The sequence below is a fragment of the Zalophus californianus genome, chromosome 17, assembly GCF_009762305.2.
Source record: "Zalophus californianus isolate mZalCal1 chromosome 17, mZalCal1.pri.v2, whole genome shotgun sequence".
NCBI lineage: Eukaryota > Metazoa > Chordata > Mammalia > Carnivora > Otariidae > Zalophus > Zalophus californianus.
In genome coordinates, this window is record NC_045611.1 from 43,665,635 (window position 1) to 43,681,918 (window position 16,284).

At 50.4% G+C, this 16,284-nt stretch overlaps 2 protein-coding genes across 5 annotated transcripts; both read left to right on the top strand.

Moving 5' to 3' along the window:
• The first annotated feature begins 2,245 nt into the window (after positions 1 to 2,245).
• Positions 2,246 to 5,335, top strand: ETV2 (ETS variant transcription factor 2). Of its 3 annotated transcripts, none has more exons than XM_027617897.1 (7): positions 2,246 to 2,649; positions 2,899 to 2,988; positions 3,084 to 3,197; positions 3,464 to 3,523; positions 3,772 to 4,254; positions 4,761 to 4,873; positions 5,118 to 5,335. In XM_027617897.1, the coding sequence occupies exons 2-7, from the start codon at positions 2,919 to 2,921 to the stop codon at positions 5,316 to 5,318; spliced, it is 1,041 nt and encodes a 346-aa protein (XP_027473698.1). In that variant the 5' UTR covers positions 2,246 to 2,649; positions 2,899 to 2,918; the 3' UTR covers positions 5,319 to 5,335. The 3 variants fall into 3 exon arrangements, with proteins under 3 accessions (XP_027473698.1, XP_027473700.1, XP_027473699.1); XM_027617899.1 differs by having other exon boundaries at positions 3,087 to 3,197; XM_027617898.1 differs by having other exon boundaries at positions 2,246 to 2,464.
• A 1,645-nt stretch (positions 5,336 to 6,980) lies between these two features.
• LOC113935658 (cytochrome c oxidase subunit 6B1) lies at positions 6,981 to 14,405 on the top strand. Of its 2 annotated transcripts, none has more exons than XM_027617982.1 (4): positions 6,981 to 7,117; positions 8,853 to 8,968; positions 10,130 to 10,230; positions 14,214 to 14,405. In XM_027617982.1, the coding sequence occupies exons 2-4, from the start codon at positions 8,863 to 8,865 to the stop codon at positions 14,265 to 14,267; spliced, it is 261 nt and encodes an 86-aa protein (XP_027473783.1). In that variant the 5' UTR covers positions 6,981 to 7,117; positions 8,853 to 8,862; the 3' UTR covers positions 14,268 to 14,405. The 2 variants fall into 2 exon arrangements, with proteins under 2 accessions (XP_027473783.1, XP_027473784.1); XM_027617983.1 differs by having other exon boundaries at positions 7,077 to 7,196; positions 14,214 to 14,402.
• The last annotated feature ends 1,879 nt before the right edge of the window (positions 14,406 to 16,284 follow it).

Sequence of the window (16,284 nt, forward strand, 5' to 3'; positions counted from 1 at the left end):
ATGGGAGGAGGAAGGAAACAATGCCAAGACCTCTCTGGGAAGCTGGTCACCCGGGAGAGGTGTCAAATTTCCTCTGTTCCCGCCTTCCTCCCTTACTGCTCCCGCTCTGACGTCACATTTTCCAGTCCGGTTAGAAGGGTGAGGGCCTCCCTCCCTCACAGGAAGTGCCCTTCAGCCCCCTGCCACCTGGGCTAGACAACCCAGCCCCAAGACCCTCAATCCCTACCCCCCCACATCACTAGCCCTTCCTGCTCCAACCCCCTTCTGCTCACTTCAGTCAGAGGAACAAGGGAGGAGATGGGAAGAGGGAATGATTGCAGGAAGGAAGCTTTTATTTTTTTTTAATTTAAATTCAATTAATTAACATATAATGTATTATTGGTCTCAGAGGTAGAGGTCAGTGATTCATCAGTCTTATATAACACCCAGGGCTCATTACATCATGTGCCCTTCTTAACGTCCATCATTCAGTTACCCCATCCCCCCCACCCCCCTCCACTCCAGCAACCCTTCAGTTTGTTTCCTATGATTAAGAGTCTCTTATGGTTTATCTCCGAAAGGAAGCTTTTAAATGTGTGCATTTAAGTCCTCCTGAGGAAAGGGAGAGAAAGCTCAACGGTGGGGTTGAGAGACAGATGGCAAGAGATGAAGAGATGTAGCTGGCGGGAGATGGAGAGATGGGGGGGGACAAAGAAGGAGAGGTGAGAACTGCAGGTGAAGGCAGTACAATGGGAAGGGACATGGGGAGAAAACCCAAAGAGAGAAATGGGGACAGAGATAAAGAAGTAGGGAGAGAGATGGGGAGGGTGAGACTGGGTGACATGGCCTCACGAGGCCTCACTGGAGTCAGGCCTGGTGCAACAGAGACCCAGAGCCAGGGACCCTGACTTGGGCAGAGAGCCATGGACAGACAGACACACACAGGAGAAAGGCCAGCTTCAGGGAGAGGAGGCTTGGTGCCTGGTGGGGATCAGCAGGACACCCTGCAGGCCCCTGGGTTGGATGGATGGTGGAGCAGTGATGCCTGGGGGCTCCTTGCTCCCCCAATGCTGAGGCCAATGCCAGCACTCCCCACTTGCCCACTCTGTGACCCATTAAGTGGCTCTCCCTCCTAAGGCCCAGTTTCCCTAATGTAACATGAACAGAAGAGCAGTGCCCACACCCCGGTCCTCCCACCCTCAGAATGGCACTGGTTAATGGTCAGGCAGGGTGAATACTGGAAAGTGCCCATATCAAAGAGTTTCTTTTTAATGGTAAATACTTACTAATACATGCAGCAGGATGGGTACAACCACAGGCTCTGAAGCCAAGCTACCTAGGTTTAGGGTTACCAGATTTAGGAAATAAAAATACAGGACAGGGGCACCCGGGTGGCTCAGTCAGTTAAGCATCAACTCTTGATTTTGGCTCAGGTCATGGTCTCAGGGTTGTGAGATCGAGCCCCCAGTTGGGCTTTGGGCTCTGCACTCAAGTGCTCAGTGGGGATTCTGCTTCTCTCTCCACCTCTTCCTCTGCCCCTCCCCCTGATCGCATTCTCTCTCTTTCTCTCTCCAATAAATAAACAAAACTTAAAAAAAAAAATACAGGAGACCTAGGTTATATTTGAAGTTTCGGATAAATAATTTCTGAGTATAATTATGTCCCAACTATTGCATGTATGTATATGTTACATGTATACAGGTGGGTTGGGTTTTTTGCTGAATCATTTGAAGCAAGTAATACTTCACCCCCAAATATGTGTTCATGTCCTTATAGAGACAGCTTTCATACCATAATCACATCTAAGAAAATGAATAATTCTATATCTCATATTCAATTCATACTCAAATTTCCCCCATTTGTCTCAAACTATTATAGCATAGGATTCTAGAGATGAAGAGAAGTGAAAGGAAGTCTGCTTCAATTTCCCTTTTCATAAAATGAAGACTAGTACTTACTTCAGAAAAGGATTAAATGAAGCCCCCTGGTACAGTTGGTGGCATGCAGTGAGCCCTCAATAACTGTTAGCTATTAGAATTACTCTGGTTATTGTTTACATTGTTGGTGTGTTATCATGATTGACACTCCTCAAGAGCAGCCCCAGAACGTCCTCAAAGCCCTCGAGGGGGATCCTGGGTTGGCCTCCCCCAACCATATTCCTCCACCCCGCCTCGCAGTCCCCCTACAGATTGTGACGTTGGCGGACCTGGGGTCTGGCCGGAAATCCCCCTTCCTGTTGCAGATAAGCCTGGCGCAGCCCAGCTGACCCCAGACCCTCCCCCCTACCCCCCATGTCGCAGGATCAAGTCCCCAAGACGGAAAACCTGGCCACCCAACCCCCCGCTCCACCCCCATCACCCCGTAAACACGCCTCCGCACCCCGGGTCTCTCACAGCCCGCCGTTCCCCCAGCTCCTGTCCCAAGTCCAAGCCACCCCTGCAGCAGGACAGCTGTAGCTATCAGGAGGCAGGCGGCCATCCCTGAGGTGTGGGGGGTGGGGGGTGGGCGGGGGGCCCTTGGCCCCGCCCCGGGCCCTGCAACTCGACCCCGCTGCGACCCCCGGCTCTGACGTCTCGGAAAATTCCCCCCTGCCCAGGCCCCCAGGGGAGGGGGTACATGGTATGAAATGGGGCTGAGACCCCTGGTCGGGGACAGAGAAACCCGCCAGAGGTGAGCCATGAGCTGGGGACTGGATGTCTGGGGGCCTGGACTCCTGGGTCTGAGGGAGGAGAGGGCTGAGGTCCCTTACTCCTAGTCTGAGAAAAGGGACACTGGAGGCCAAGATTCCAGGGTCCTGCGGAAGGAGGGAGCAAAAGGCCTGGACTCCTGGGTCTGAGGGAAGCAAGGGCTGGGGCCCAGACTCCAGGGTCCCTAAGTGTCACCGGCTCACCGCTTACTCCCTTTTTTCTCCCTGCCCAGAACATTCACAAGGAGCATCCATGGACTTCTGGAACTGGGATGAAGCGTCTCCACAGGAAGTGCCCCCAGGGAACAGGCTGTCAGGGCTGGGTAGGCTGCTGGGGCGGAGTCCATGCGAGGGGAGGGTGCATAGGTGGGGGCCTCCGCTGACCCCGACCCGGCCCTAACCGCCTCATTGCCTGCAGAAGGAGCTGAACTCGGCTTCTATTTCCCCGAACTGGCGCTCCCCGGGGACACGCTAATAGCGGAGACACGCTGGAAAGGTGGCTGTGGGCTGGGACTCCTGGGAGCTGAGGAAGGTGAGAGGCTGGGCTCCTGGGAGCTGAGGGAGGAAGGGGGCGTGCCTGGACTCCGGAGGCGGAAGGGGGAGAGGGCTGCCGGCCTGAAGTCCTGAGGTTGAAAGAGGACGAGGCCAGGGTCCTGAGTTCTAGGTGTGAGTGAGTAGGGGCTGGGGGCAATAACTCAGTCCCTGACAAATAAAGACTGCTGGCTGAGTGGTCGAGGGGGCGTCTCCAGTCATTGCTCACACCCTTCCCTAAACTCTGCTCGTTCTTATCCCTCACAGGGCTCCCACAGCCGGACTGGGGCTCCGCGTTACCGCACCCAGAAGCTCCATGGGGGGCGGGTGAGTGTGTGCGCAGAGGCGGGGTAAAGAGGGGACTGGGGTCCTCCACCGTAGCTAGAGGTTTAAACTCTTTGATCTTTGAGGGGAACGGGGCTAGGACCGGAACCCCTGTGTCCTCAAGATGGCATGGCCTAGATCCGGGAGCCCAGGGCGCCAGGGCTGAGAGCTTAGACTCCCAAGAACCCCTGAGGGGGCCGGGGACCGGGACACCTGTGCTCCCCTCACTTGGGGTCTGTTACTCCTCACAGAGCCCGCCCCGCAGGCTCTTCGGTGGTCGGGAGACTGGACAGACTTGGCGTGCACGGGCTCGGACCCTTCGAGCGGCGTCTCCCAGGCCCTGGGCCCCGCCCCTCCCGGCCTGGGTCCCGCCCCCTTAGCTGGTGCTGCGGGGGCCGCGGACCAGAACTGGACCACCTCCGGGGGAGGGACCAACTCGTGGTCCCGCGCCCAGGCCGCCGCCAGCTCCTCCACCAACTGGGACTGTTCTATTGGCCTCGACGGCCCCACCTACTGGGGCAAGGGCCGCCGCGGGGAGCCGAGCGCGGACTCTACCATTTCGTTGGGTGGGCCTGCGGGCTCAGACTATACCACCTCCTGGGTCTCGGGGCTGCAAACGGACTGCAACACCTCTTCAAAGGGGTACCAGACTTCAGATCTCACCACGTCCTCCGAACCAAGCCAGCAGTCGGGCGGCGTAACCGTGGCTTGTTACCCCAAAAATAACCACCGAGGTGAGAAGTCCGCAGGACCGGACTCTAGTGAGGCGGGGCCTAGGCGCGTTAGGGCGGGACCCGGGAAACTGGCCGGGAAGGTGCGGGGCTTAGTTACCTAAGAGTCCGAGAGAGGCGGTGAGGGGGGGTCCTGAGGGAGGAGAGGACTTAGACTGGTAGTCTAATAGGGAACAGGAGACCAGAACCTAGGCTCCTGGATTAGGTGAGAGGAAAGAGGTGAGGGTCTGGATGCCTGGGTCACCAAGGTGTGGCAGCCAAACGCCTCCAAGTTTCCGAGATGGGGGCCTCGGCTGCGTGGGTCCCTGAGGCCAATTCTTGGGTTCGTTATATGGAGGGATCCGGACACTTGGGGCCCCGAGGAGGAGGGGATCTGGACTTCTGGGCCCCGAGTTGGGAGGACCTGGACCCTTGGACCTTCGAAGCGAGGGAGCCCGGACAGCTGGGTCGTCGAAGGGACATGGTCTGGGGCTAGGAATCCTGAGTGTTCACCTGCCTGCACTCTGCAGGTCCCATTCAGCTGTGGCAGTTCCTCCTGGAGCTGCTCCGAGACGGGGAGCGTAGCAACTGCATCCGCTGGACTGGCAACAGCCGCGAGTTCCAGCTGTGTGACCCCAGAGAGGTGCGGGAGCCTCCCAGACGCGCCGAGTCCCGCCCCGGTCTCCTCCCGTTCAATTTAGCCGGGCCATTCCGTTTGCCTAGTAGTTGGCCCCGCCCCCAGCTCGTACTCCTCTCAACCCTGCAGGGAGCTACCTGGACTAACTCGCGACCAGATCGTACCCGAAACCGCGCCCCCCGCCCCGCCCGTCCGTGGCCAAGCCCTGCTCCCTCCTGCCCTCTCAGACTAAGCCGGGCCTCTGTCCTAGGTGGCGCGGCTGTGGGGTGAGCGCAAGAGGAAACCCGGCATGAACTACGAGAAACTGAGCCGAGGCCTACGCTACTACTACCGCCGCGACATAGTGCGCAAGAGCGGTGGGCGCAAGTACACGTACCGTTTCGGGGGCCGAGTGCCCGGCCTGGCCTGTCCGGACTGCGCGGGGGGTGGACCGGGAGGAGCGACCCAATAAAAAATCCCATCAAACTAGTCGTGAGTGCTGCCTGCGTCCTTCCCACGGATACTGACTAAACCCGCTAGGGACCCTAAGTGTGCACCACCACACTCACATCCCACCCCCACCCCCACCCCCGCCTGTGTGATCCTAAGACACACCCAGACCCTTAGGGGACCTACTTGTGTGCTCACTGTGTGATGGGACCTTCAGAGGAATCATCTCAGTCCCTCCAGGGCCTACTGTGTGCCTGTCCTGCTGGGACTTGTAAAGGAATCAGACCCAATCACTAACTTCCAGTTTACCTACCGTGTCCCTCCTGAAGAGAGGACTCAAGACTCCAAAAAACGATTTAATGTGTGTCCTTCCAGTGCTTTTCCTAAGGAAAATTCAGCCTAGGGTTTGATCCCCCAAACCACCTCCCGTCTTCCCACTCCAAGCTGAGGGTGATAGAACTGCGATCTAGACCCCAAGGAGAGCCTACACCATTCTGGGAACCACTGAGCCCCTAAAGAAGAATGGTCCTTCCATGGACTGACAAGATGCCCATTTTAAATATCTGGTCTGGGGAGGACTAACCAAGGTGACCTGAAGGAGGTGAGGGAGGGAGCCAGCTTCAGGAAGAGCACTGCAGACCAAGGGGACAGCAAAGGCCCTTAGAGGGAAGTCAGCCTGCATGTTTAAGGAGGAGGAGGCCTGTGTGGCTGGAGCAGTGGGAGGAAGGATAGGAAATGAGGGTATAAGAGAGACAAAACTGTGTAGATCGTTTGTAAGGACTTTGGCTTTTGACTGAGAGTCGGACAAGACCCAAGGGGAGGGTTCTAGACCAAAGGGAAGTGATCTGACTGAGGTGTTAACAGGGTCTCCTCTGGCTGAGTGGATGATTGGGGAGGCCAGTGGGGAAGCCAGGAGGCCAGGGAGTGGACTACTGCAATAGCCCAGGCTAGAGGTGCCTGTGACTTGAACCAGATGTCGGAGAAAATTCTGGATATATTGCTAAGGCAGAGCCAACAGGATTTCTTGATAGATCAGCTGTGGGGTATGAGAGTCAGAGCAACCTCTGTGACTAGAAGCATAGATGTGTCACTTTCCGAGATTGACTAATTTCTGCCAGACCCAAGCTTTTATTCTTAACCCCTCCTACGATGCAGGACTTTGAGTCCTCAGGAACCCGTATTTGTGCCTTCTGAGGCCTGGGGAAAGAAGATAATGAACAGGGAGTGGAGTCTGGGTATTCCTCATAATGTGGCAAATGACCCTGGGAGAAAAACTGGTTCGATTTCAAACCCCTAACAATTGATACCGTAATAAGCATAAAGAGGGTAAGGATTCTTGTGTTTTGTTCAGTGATGCTTCCCCAAGCCTTATAGAAGTACCTGGCACAGGGTAATTGTTCAATAAGTAATTCTTGCATGAATAAGGATACTTTTGCTGGGATATTTTCCCCAGGCCCACTCCACAACTAGCCCCAAGAAACAAAACTCCTTACCCTAGGTAAAAACAGGAAGGCGATAAGAACCGGTAACCAGCGTCTCAAGCCCCCCATGGACCTTCGAAGTGCCACGCAAGCTCACGATTGGGCCGAGAGTGATGATGAACAGGCATTCAGCCCAATAGGAGTCCGGAGTTCGCCCGGATGGGCGTGGCCTTAATGGCTTCGCGGACGGCCTCCCCGAGGGCGCTCTAGCCACGCGGAAGACTCCCCTTTACTCGGCTTCTCCCCACTTCCGGCCGGTCTTAATTCCGCTTCCGGTCCGGCCCTGGCGTTTCAGCTGAGGGTCACATTGAGCTGCGAGGTGCTGCTGTGGTGTGTTTAGGTGAGTGTCGAGGGCTTGGATAGCTGGGACCCTATCCTGGGGAATTGAGGAACCGGACTCTAGTTTTCCCGAGAACAAAGTGAGTTTCTAGCCCGCGGCGTCCGGCCTCCCTGGTCCCTGGGGTTCTGTTCTGTTAGTAGTCCTCTAGCTAACGATTATGTAGCTCTTCTTGAATGCCAGGTAACATTTCAAGTGACTTTATTAATTCATTTTGTTTTCCCTCCAGTCCTATGAGGTAGGGACTGTAATGATCCTTTTGTGACAGTGGCGCAACTGAAGCTCAGCGATATTAAGCTACTTAGCCAGTGTCAGGGTTTGGATTCTGTAGTTTGGACTGTAGTGCCCTCAGTCACCAGGCCGCAGGCGTGGCCTCCCGTGGCTTGCCCGGGTCGCAGGCTCCCTAGTTTCTGGTCCTCCCTCCCGCTTGGACATTGGAGAGGCCTCAGAGTCATCCCTGAACAACCCCCCCCCCCCCCCCCGCAAAACAACTGCCCTGAACAAATCTTCTGGGTCCCAGCGATGGTATTCTACGTCCCCCTCCCTACACCCGTCTGCGCTTTTCCCCCAGAGACAACGCTGTGGTTCCCCAGATCCCCACCACTACCTTGGATCTCTTGAATTTAACACTGGCCTGATCACTTCTTTGTAACCCCATTATTCTTCGAATTCTCTAGGATAAAGGCAGTTTCACATTCCCTGGTGAAAACTGCGCGTCACCTCCTAAAAGACTTTATAACAGGTTTTTAACTCTGGGTCTGCAAAATCAATAAAATGCAAGGTGTGCTAGGACTTGAATGGGGAAGAAATTACATCTGTATTTTTCTTTTAAAGATTTTTATTTATTTATTGAGAGAGAGAGAATGATAGCATGAGAGGGTGGAGGGTCAGAGGGAGAAGCAGGGATGCAGCACTCGATTCCGGGACTCCAGGATCATGACCTGAGCCGAAGGCAGTCACTCAGCCAACTGAGCCACCCAGGCGCCCTACATCTGTATTTTTCTTAATCTGTAATTGAAATGTAGAGTTTCCTTCAGTTAGAACTGGAGGCAGCAACCCTAGTAATATTAGCAATCAAAATCACAGGTCATCTTATATCACATTATGGTTGCAGATGTCACAGAATACATTTCCACTTAGGATTACTTCAAGATTGTGGTAGTCAGTAAGTCCTCAGCTATATAGAACTGGTGTTCTTTGTGATCCTCTGCAGTTTTTTTTAATGCATTTAAAAATATTCTGAGAGAGGGTCATTAGACCCCTGAGGAGTTCATGGCACCAAAGAGATGAAGAACCTCTCCAGTGTAGGTTCTGCTGATGATGGGGTGCAGCTCCTCCACTTGTATGACCTTGGGAAGTCACTTAGACACCCGGTCCCTTGTCTGTGAAACAGTGATAGCAATAGTTCCTACCTTTTAGAGTGGCTGCAGGAGTAAAGTGTAGAACAGTGCTTCGTCTTGACTGAGCACTCAGTGAATGTTAGCTGATGTTATTTTGGAATGAATAAGACCTGATTTTGCTAAGTAGTAACCCCCCTTCACCAAGCCCCGCTGTAACTGCCACACTTAGATGTATGGGTTTGCCCCACCCTTCACCTCTGTGTGTGTATGTTGAGAGGGAGAAAGTGGTGGCTTGTTCACACCTACCTACTCCATTCTCCTGTGTCTGGGTGGGCCGACATCCCCATGCCCAGGCCCCCTAGAACTTTTGCCAACATCCACTCTCTTTGCCTCCCAAGAATCAGCACCATGGCAGAAGACATCAAGACCAAAATCAAGAACTACCAGACCGCCCCTTTTGACAGCCGCTTCCCCAACCAGAACCAGACCAGGAACTGCTGGCAGAACTACCTGGGTAAGCAGGGCACGGGGGGTGCGAAGGGATGCGGAACCTCTTCCTGGTCCTACACTTCAAGGTGTTTACCTATTGCCTACTCCTAGGGGATCTGTACATCCCAGGCCTCTTTTTTCCGTCTGAACATTCTACCTTGCCAGGCCCATGCCCCTCATCACAGCTGTGTTCAAGATCCAAGATCTGGGCCAGGGTCACAAACTTTGGTTCCTACAATGATATATATATATATATTTTAAGATTTATTTGTGTGTGTATGAGACATGTTAACATACATACAGGAAATACATAAAATATACAGCTAAATGAATAATACTTAAGTGAATCCCCTGTGTAACTATAACCTGGATAGAAAATTAGATCCTGTCAGCATTCTGAGCTTCTTTGCCTTCTGCACGCCCTGTCGTAAACACAACATCCTACTCTCTGCACCAGAGATGCTACCCTGTCAGCTTAAGGCAGTCACATTTTGGTTTTATCACTGCTTTTAGGTTTGCCTCTTGATGAACTTGACAAATATTGTATATATTCTCTTTTGTGTGGGTTTCTTCATTCAGCAGTTGTGAAGATTCATCCTTGCTGTGGTGTGTAGTTTGCTCATTTTCATTGTGTGCAGTTTTCCTTAATGTATTCCCAGACACTTGTGTGCTTTCCAGTTTGGGGCTTTTATGAATGACTATGCTATAAATGTTCTCTTAAATGTAATTTGATGTCCATGCGAATGCTTTTCTGTGTAGAGCATGTGCCCAGGAGTGGAATACCTGGAGTAATTTTCTTTTTTTTAATTAATTGCCTACTTAAAAAAAAGATAATCCCCCTCCTGTCCTCCTCTGTAGGATGCCAGCATCTTAGCCCCAAGATCATCTTCCCCTTCCCTTGCCCTGGTTTTGGACTTCATAATCCCCATATATGTCCCTCATGTTGCCACCTCATTCCAGACCCCAGAATTCTCAAATCAAACAGTAGTTGTCTAGGGGTTACAAAATCAACTTAGCAAGGCCTGTCTAGCCCTTTTCGGTACATCTGTAGAAATAGACATTCCTTGTTTTGTGGGTGTATGTGTGTATGTAACTGGTTGTGAAGTAAAGACAATTTCTGCGAGTTTTGATAAAAAATGTGTTCCAGCCCTTGGCCCGGGCTGACCCTGAACCACTCTCTCCACAGACTTCCACCGCTGTGAGAAGGCAATGACTGCTAAAGGGGGTGATGTCTCCGTGTGCGAATGGTACCGTCGTGTGTACAAGTCCCTCTGCCCCATATCCTGGGTACGTGCCACCTCCTGGGGCCCTTGGGACGCTGGGGTGGGGTCTTAGCAGAGAGAAGTATAGTAGCTTGGAGGGGGTTCATCTGGGAGAGGCAGAGGGAGGACAGGACATTGCACCATCCCTGGGACTCGGCCTTGTCTTCTTTCTGGAATTGCCTCCCTTCTCTCTTTTCACCGGTACTCTCAACCAGTCAAGGCTCTCAGCCAGGGCGACCGGGGCCCTCTCCTCACCACGTCCCTCTCGCCCATGCACTCCACAAATATATACACAGTGCCGGCTCCCCGTCCCTGTGGGGCTCACCATCTTGTGCAGTTCTCTGCCTTTTTATTATGCACATTTTCAGATTATACATAAAAATAGAATGATTCAGTGACCCCCAATTATACCCACTACCCAAATTGAATAGTTTCAAGATTGTTCCACAGTCCCTTCATCTGTCCCCTTTTCTTCTTTGCTCAAGTGTTCTGAAGCAAATCCCAAGCATGTGTTTTCATCCCTACCTACTTCAGTGTGCATCTCTAGAAGACGCAGACCCAATAAGGCAGTTAGTTTAGCCCTGATCTGACCAGAGCTTTTGTCACCATTTAATACTCTGTCATACACTTTTTCAAATAAGGAATTTATGTTTAACATTGTACTGTTTCTTCAAAGTAAAGATCCCACTGACTATAAGAAACATGGAGAGATGGTCAAATAAAATGCCGGAAGTGAACGTAACCAGCATGCTAATTTCAGAGATGTTAAAATGTAAAGCCCTTGTGTCTTAGAATCAAAATATGATTCTACTACAAGGCATAGTACTCATTTAAAAAACAAAAAACGGGTGCCTGGGTGGCTCAATCAGTTAAGCATCCGACTCTTGATTTCGGATCAGGTCATGATCTCAGGGTCATGAGATGGAGCCCAGACATGCGCTCAGCAGGGAATCTGCTAGAGATTCTTTCTCTCCCTCTCCCCCTCCTCCCATTCAGGCGGGCTCTCTTGCTCTGTCTCTCTTTCAAATAAATAAGTCTTAAAAAAAAAAAAAAAAGTAAGCAGTACAGTAAAATAAAAGTAGGAGCCCTCTTGTGCTCCCCAGCTCCCCTTCCCTGAGGTAACTACTGTTAGCTTTTTTCTCTGTATAAATTAATCATACAGAGACCTGTGGAGCTTTCTGTGTATGGGTGGGTCATACTATATAGTCTTTGGACTACTTTGACTTATCAGTGTGTCTTGAAGCCTTTCTTACAATAATGCATATAGGTCTGCCTTACTTGTTTTAGTAACTTTCATATGCTTTTATTTAACTGATTCGCTTTTGATGGAGATGATGTTCTATTTTTTCCAGTATATTTGAAGCATCCTTGATGTATGCCTTTGGGGCTTATTTCTTGAGAACAGATTGCCTTAATGCAGTCTCCCTCAGCTTGCCTGGTTTTCCTCCCCACCCCCACCCCCCCCGAGCCACACTGTCTCAAGTGTCTTTGAGTGCCCTCTGCCCTTCCAGGATTTCCCCTTATCCCTGGGTGATCTTGAGTAACCTGTTGTTAAGTACATAGCATCCCTCCTCCAGCCTCAGAGCCTGCATCAGGTTTGTGCTAGACAGGGTGCCAGGAAGCATGCTTCCAGTCCCAGTGCTGGCCCTACACCCCATTCTCTGTGACCTGGGTCTGCCCTCGCCTTGGGAGCATCAGATTGTGTGGTTCCTACCCTCAGGTGCCAGCAATGTCCCCTTTGTTAGGGCTTATAAACGTATTCTGCAAAGCCCCCTTTATACTGGCTGCCCTGGCTTCTTTATTTCAAAAACTTGGTGAAGTAAGAATAAAAAAAAATTTTTTTAAGATTTTGTTTATTTATTTATTTGAGAGAGAGAGAATGAGAGACAGCACGAGAGGGAAGAGGGTCAGAGGGAGAAGCAGACTCCCTGCTGAGCAGAGAGCCTGAGGTGGGACGCGATCCCGGGACTCCAGGATCATGACCTGAGCCGAAGGCGGTTGCTTAACCAACTGAGCCACCCAGGCGCCCTTTTTTAAGATTTTATTTATTTGAGAGAGCGAGAACATGAGCAGGGGGAGGGGCAGAGGTAGAAACCAACTCCCTGCTTAGCTCCTAGCAGGGAGCCTGATGTGAGGCTTGATCCCAGGACCCTGGGATCATGACCTGAGTTAAAACCAAGAGTCGAACACTTAACTGACTGAACCACGCAGGCGCCCCTTTTTTTCACTTTTTTAAATGACACTGCAGTGTACAATTTCATTGCAAGAAATATGTTCCCCGGGGCGCCTGGATGGCTCAGTCGTTAAGCGTCTGCCTTCGGCTCAGGTCATGGTCCTGGGGTCCTGGAATCGAGCCCCGAGTCGGTCTCCCTGCTCAGCGGGAAGCCTGCTCTCCCTCCCCCACTCCTCCCTGCTTGTGTTCCCTCTCTCGCTGTGTCTCTCTCTGTCAAATAAATAAATAAAATCTTTTTTTTAAAAAAGAAATATTTTCCCCTCTATTTGAATGGTTTCTAGAGTTTCCATTCCATGAAGTGGGATTATTGGGCAAAGGGAAATTTGGATCAGACCAGCCTGACTCTTTAAAAAGAGACAGAGAGGTAAATCCAGCGAATGAGAAATTTCACACATAGAAAACTGTGGACTATGGACAGTACAAGTCCAGTGCGGGGGAATCCAGGCATTTTTGAAAAGATGTCCATCCCCATTCAAGTCATCAGGACAACACAACTCAAACAGCAGAGATGCTCAATTCTACCTTGCAGTCTGGTGCAAGAATTATAAAGGTTGACTGTGCTAAATGTTAGTGGTACTATAAATTGAGGTCATTTTGGCAGGATCTGTCAAAATGGAAAAAAAACCTCTCCAGACGTGGCAGTTTTACATATAGTCATCCTACAAAGATGCTTGTATACAAGGATGTGTCCATAGCAGAGTTGTTTGTAATGAGGAGCATTCAGAAACAACCCAAGTTAGATAAATGATGGTACATTTTTTTAAAGATGTTATTTATTTATTTGACAGAGAGAGGGAACACAGGCAGGGGGAGTGGGAGAGGGAGAAGCAGGCTTCCCGCGGAGCCGGGAGCCTGACGCAGGGCTCGATCCCAGGACCCTGGGATCATGACCTGAGCCGAAGGCAGACGCTTAACGACTGAGCCGCCCAGGCGCCGCAAATGATGGTACATTTATCTTGACCTCTGTGACAGAATACAGAAAGCACTCTAAGACTTGGGGAAAAGGCAAGTGGCAGGATAATCTATATAGTGTGGCCCAGTTTATATATGTGTTTTTCAAAAGTAGAATTCGTGATACGGTCTGTGTGTGTGCATGTCTGTACATATGTGTGTAAATAGGCACTTAACCGTGGGCCAGCTGCTTTGTAAGCACTTCATAGCTTATGAGGGCAGACTTGCTGAAAAACGGGATGAGATGGGTACTATTATCACTGCCCTCGTTTTACATGATGAAAAACTCAGGCCCTGAAAGGTTGAGAAATTTGCCCAAGGTCACACAGCTAGGAAGTGATGGGGCAGGGGTCTGTTCAGTTTTGCATCTTTTTGCACTTTACTATATATCTTGGAGATCTCTTCATGCCAGAGCATAGATCAGCCTCTTTTCTCCCCCCCCCCCAGCTGTCTAGTATTTTTTCTTTCCTCTCTTCTGCCGTACATCATTGAATGTTGACTCTGGGGTTCCTGAAACAGGGCACAGCCACACACTCTTGAATCTCTGTCCTGTGTCTCCCCAGGGACAGCCCTGCAGTGAAGTGGGATTTTTCTGCCTGTTACTCGCCCCCCCCCCCAACCCCCTACCCCCTCAGTGGCTCAGTTCATTCTGGACAGTAATTCTTGTCTTTCTGGGTCACTACTGATTCCCCCGCTCCTGGAACAGTGGCAGTACTGGGCTTCCTTGTTGACAGACTGAACAGGTGGGCAAAGTGAGGAAGACAGAGTTCACCCATCTGGTTTCCCCACAGAGGAAGGGGGTAACACTGGCTGTCTTTCCACAGGTATCAGCCTGGGACGACCGGCGGGCAGAAGGCACATTTCCTGGGAAGATCTGAACTGGCTTCACCCACCTCTCCTCTGTCCTCCCTCCTTCTCCCAGGGAGGTGAAGGGGGACCTGGGTGCACGGTGATCCCCACCCTGGGATTCTGAATCATGGCTTAACTAATAATAAATACTCGTTGGAAAAGTGTAAGACTGCGTATGTGTAAAAGAGCCAGGTGATCGGGCAAGAAGCTGTGGTGGGAATCAATACCTTGACCAGTAAGAGGGGCTTCAAGGTGACTGGTTTTTTCTGTTTTGTTTAAGTTTTATGTTATTAAACTGACCACCTTCTCTATACCAGACAATAGAGTGAGTGATACAAAATAGCCTCAAGCCCCTGGATGTGCTAAAATTTATCTGTATGTTCCCCTTAATTATCTATACAATTTCAAAAAACTTTTCTTATGTAATTTTTGAACCACATGAAAATAGTATAATAAAAATTCCTATATACCCATCACCTAGCTTGAACAGTTACCAACAAATGACCAGTTTCACCTCTAATTATTCCCCTCCCCCTCTAGGTGATTTTAAAGCAATTCTGGGGATCATATGTTATCCAGAAATAAGGAAGTATATGTGTCTCTTAGAGTTACAGGTTTATTTTACACATAATTACACTACCATTATTACATCTAAGAAATTAATGATAAATTTTTAATATCTAATAAGCAGGATTTTTGGGTTTTTTCTTTTTAAGATTTATTAATTTGACAGCACAAGTAGGCAAGCAGCAGGCAGAGGAAGAAGGAGAAGCAGGTTCCCCACTGAGCAGAGAACCAGCTGCGGGGCTCGATCCCAGGACCCTGGGATCATGACCTGAGCTGAAGGCAGATGCTTAACCGAGTGAGCCACCCAGGAGCCCCTAATAAGCAGTTTTCTGCACAATGTGTAATTTCTCCCTCTGTTCTGGGCCTCCTCTTAAATGTTATGGTGATGATTAGAAAGTCCTTTAAGTAGGCCAAATTTTCTTGCTGCTCCCAGAGAAATTGCCACACAATGGTAGTCCAGAATATCATCCACCAGACTGGTCAGCATAACTAGCTAGAGCACCAGGTTGTGGCTGGATTGGTGTTTCCTCAAGACCACTCAAATGGTTGAGAGACAGACTTATCCAGAGCACATTCAGATAAGCAGAGATGATTCTTGTATTGAAGGACGGTGGCCCTGGGGAGGAATCTTCTGAAATATCTGCCTATGAGGAGGAAGGGCTCTAAGCAGAGGACCCTCATGGATGCCCAGGGACTTTGAGAAACTAGAAGCTTATGTAATGCATTGGCTGTAAGAAAGAACTTCAACATGGTGAAATTTTCAAAACAGGAAGTCTAGTGAAAAGATGTAGGTGACTTACTCAGATCCCAGATGCCCAATTCTGCCCAGAGGCTGCCACCATTAGCAGTTTCCCGGGCATTCCCCCCGCAGAGACTGCCCATATATCTACAAGTATTTACAAATATGTACTTTATATGTATTTGATTTGGTAACGATTTGATAGGGCTCTCCTCTTCTCTGATCTACCACTTCTTTGCTCCCACGGTTCCTGCCATGCTGGCCTTTCAAGGTGACAGGAACGGGGTGAGCAAATGAAGCGTCGACATACACCAGGCTGTCTGCAACCTGGAGGCCTTTGCGTTTGCTCTTCACCCTGCCTGGAATGCCTTTCCACCAGAGACCCACTTGGCTCTCTCTTTAGGTCTTCTTCAGATATAACTCGGGCCTTCCCTGACCCCTCGACCTACCATCTCGGCTCCCATACACACGTTTGCAGCCCTTCGCTCCTTTTGTTTCTTAAGTGCTTGACCACTAATATGCCCTGTATTTTACTAATTCGCCCTTGATCATTGCCCTGACACACACCAGAAGGTAATTTCTGTGAGGGCAGGGATTTTTAAAAATGCACGTTCCCTCTTACAGCATTTTATTATGGAAAATCTCAAACTTTCAGAAAAACTGGACAATGAGTACAATTGCTGTTAGCCTACCACCTCGGTTTAACAATTGTTAATATTGTGTCATATTCACTTGGTGTG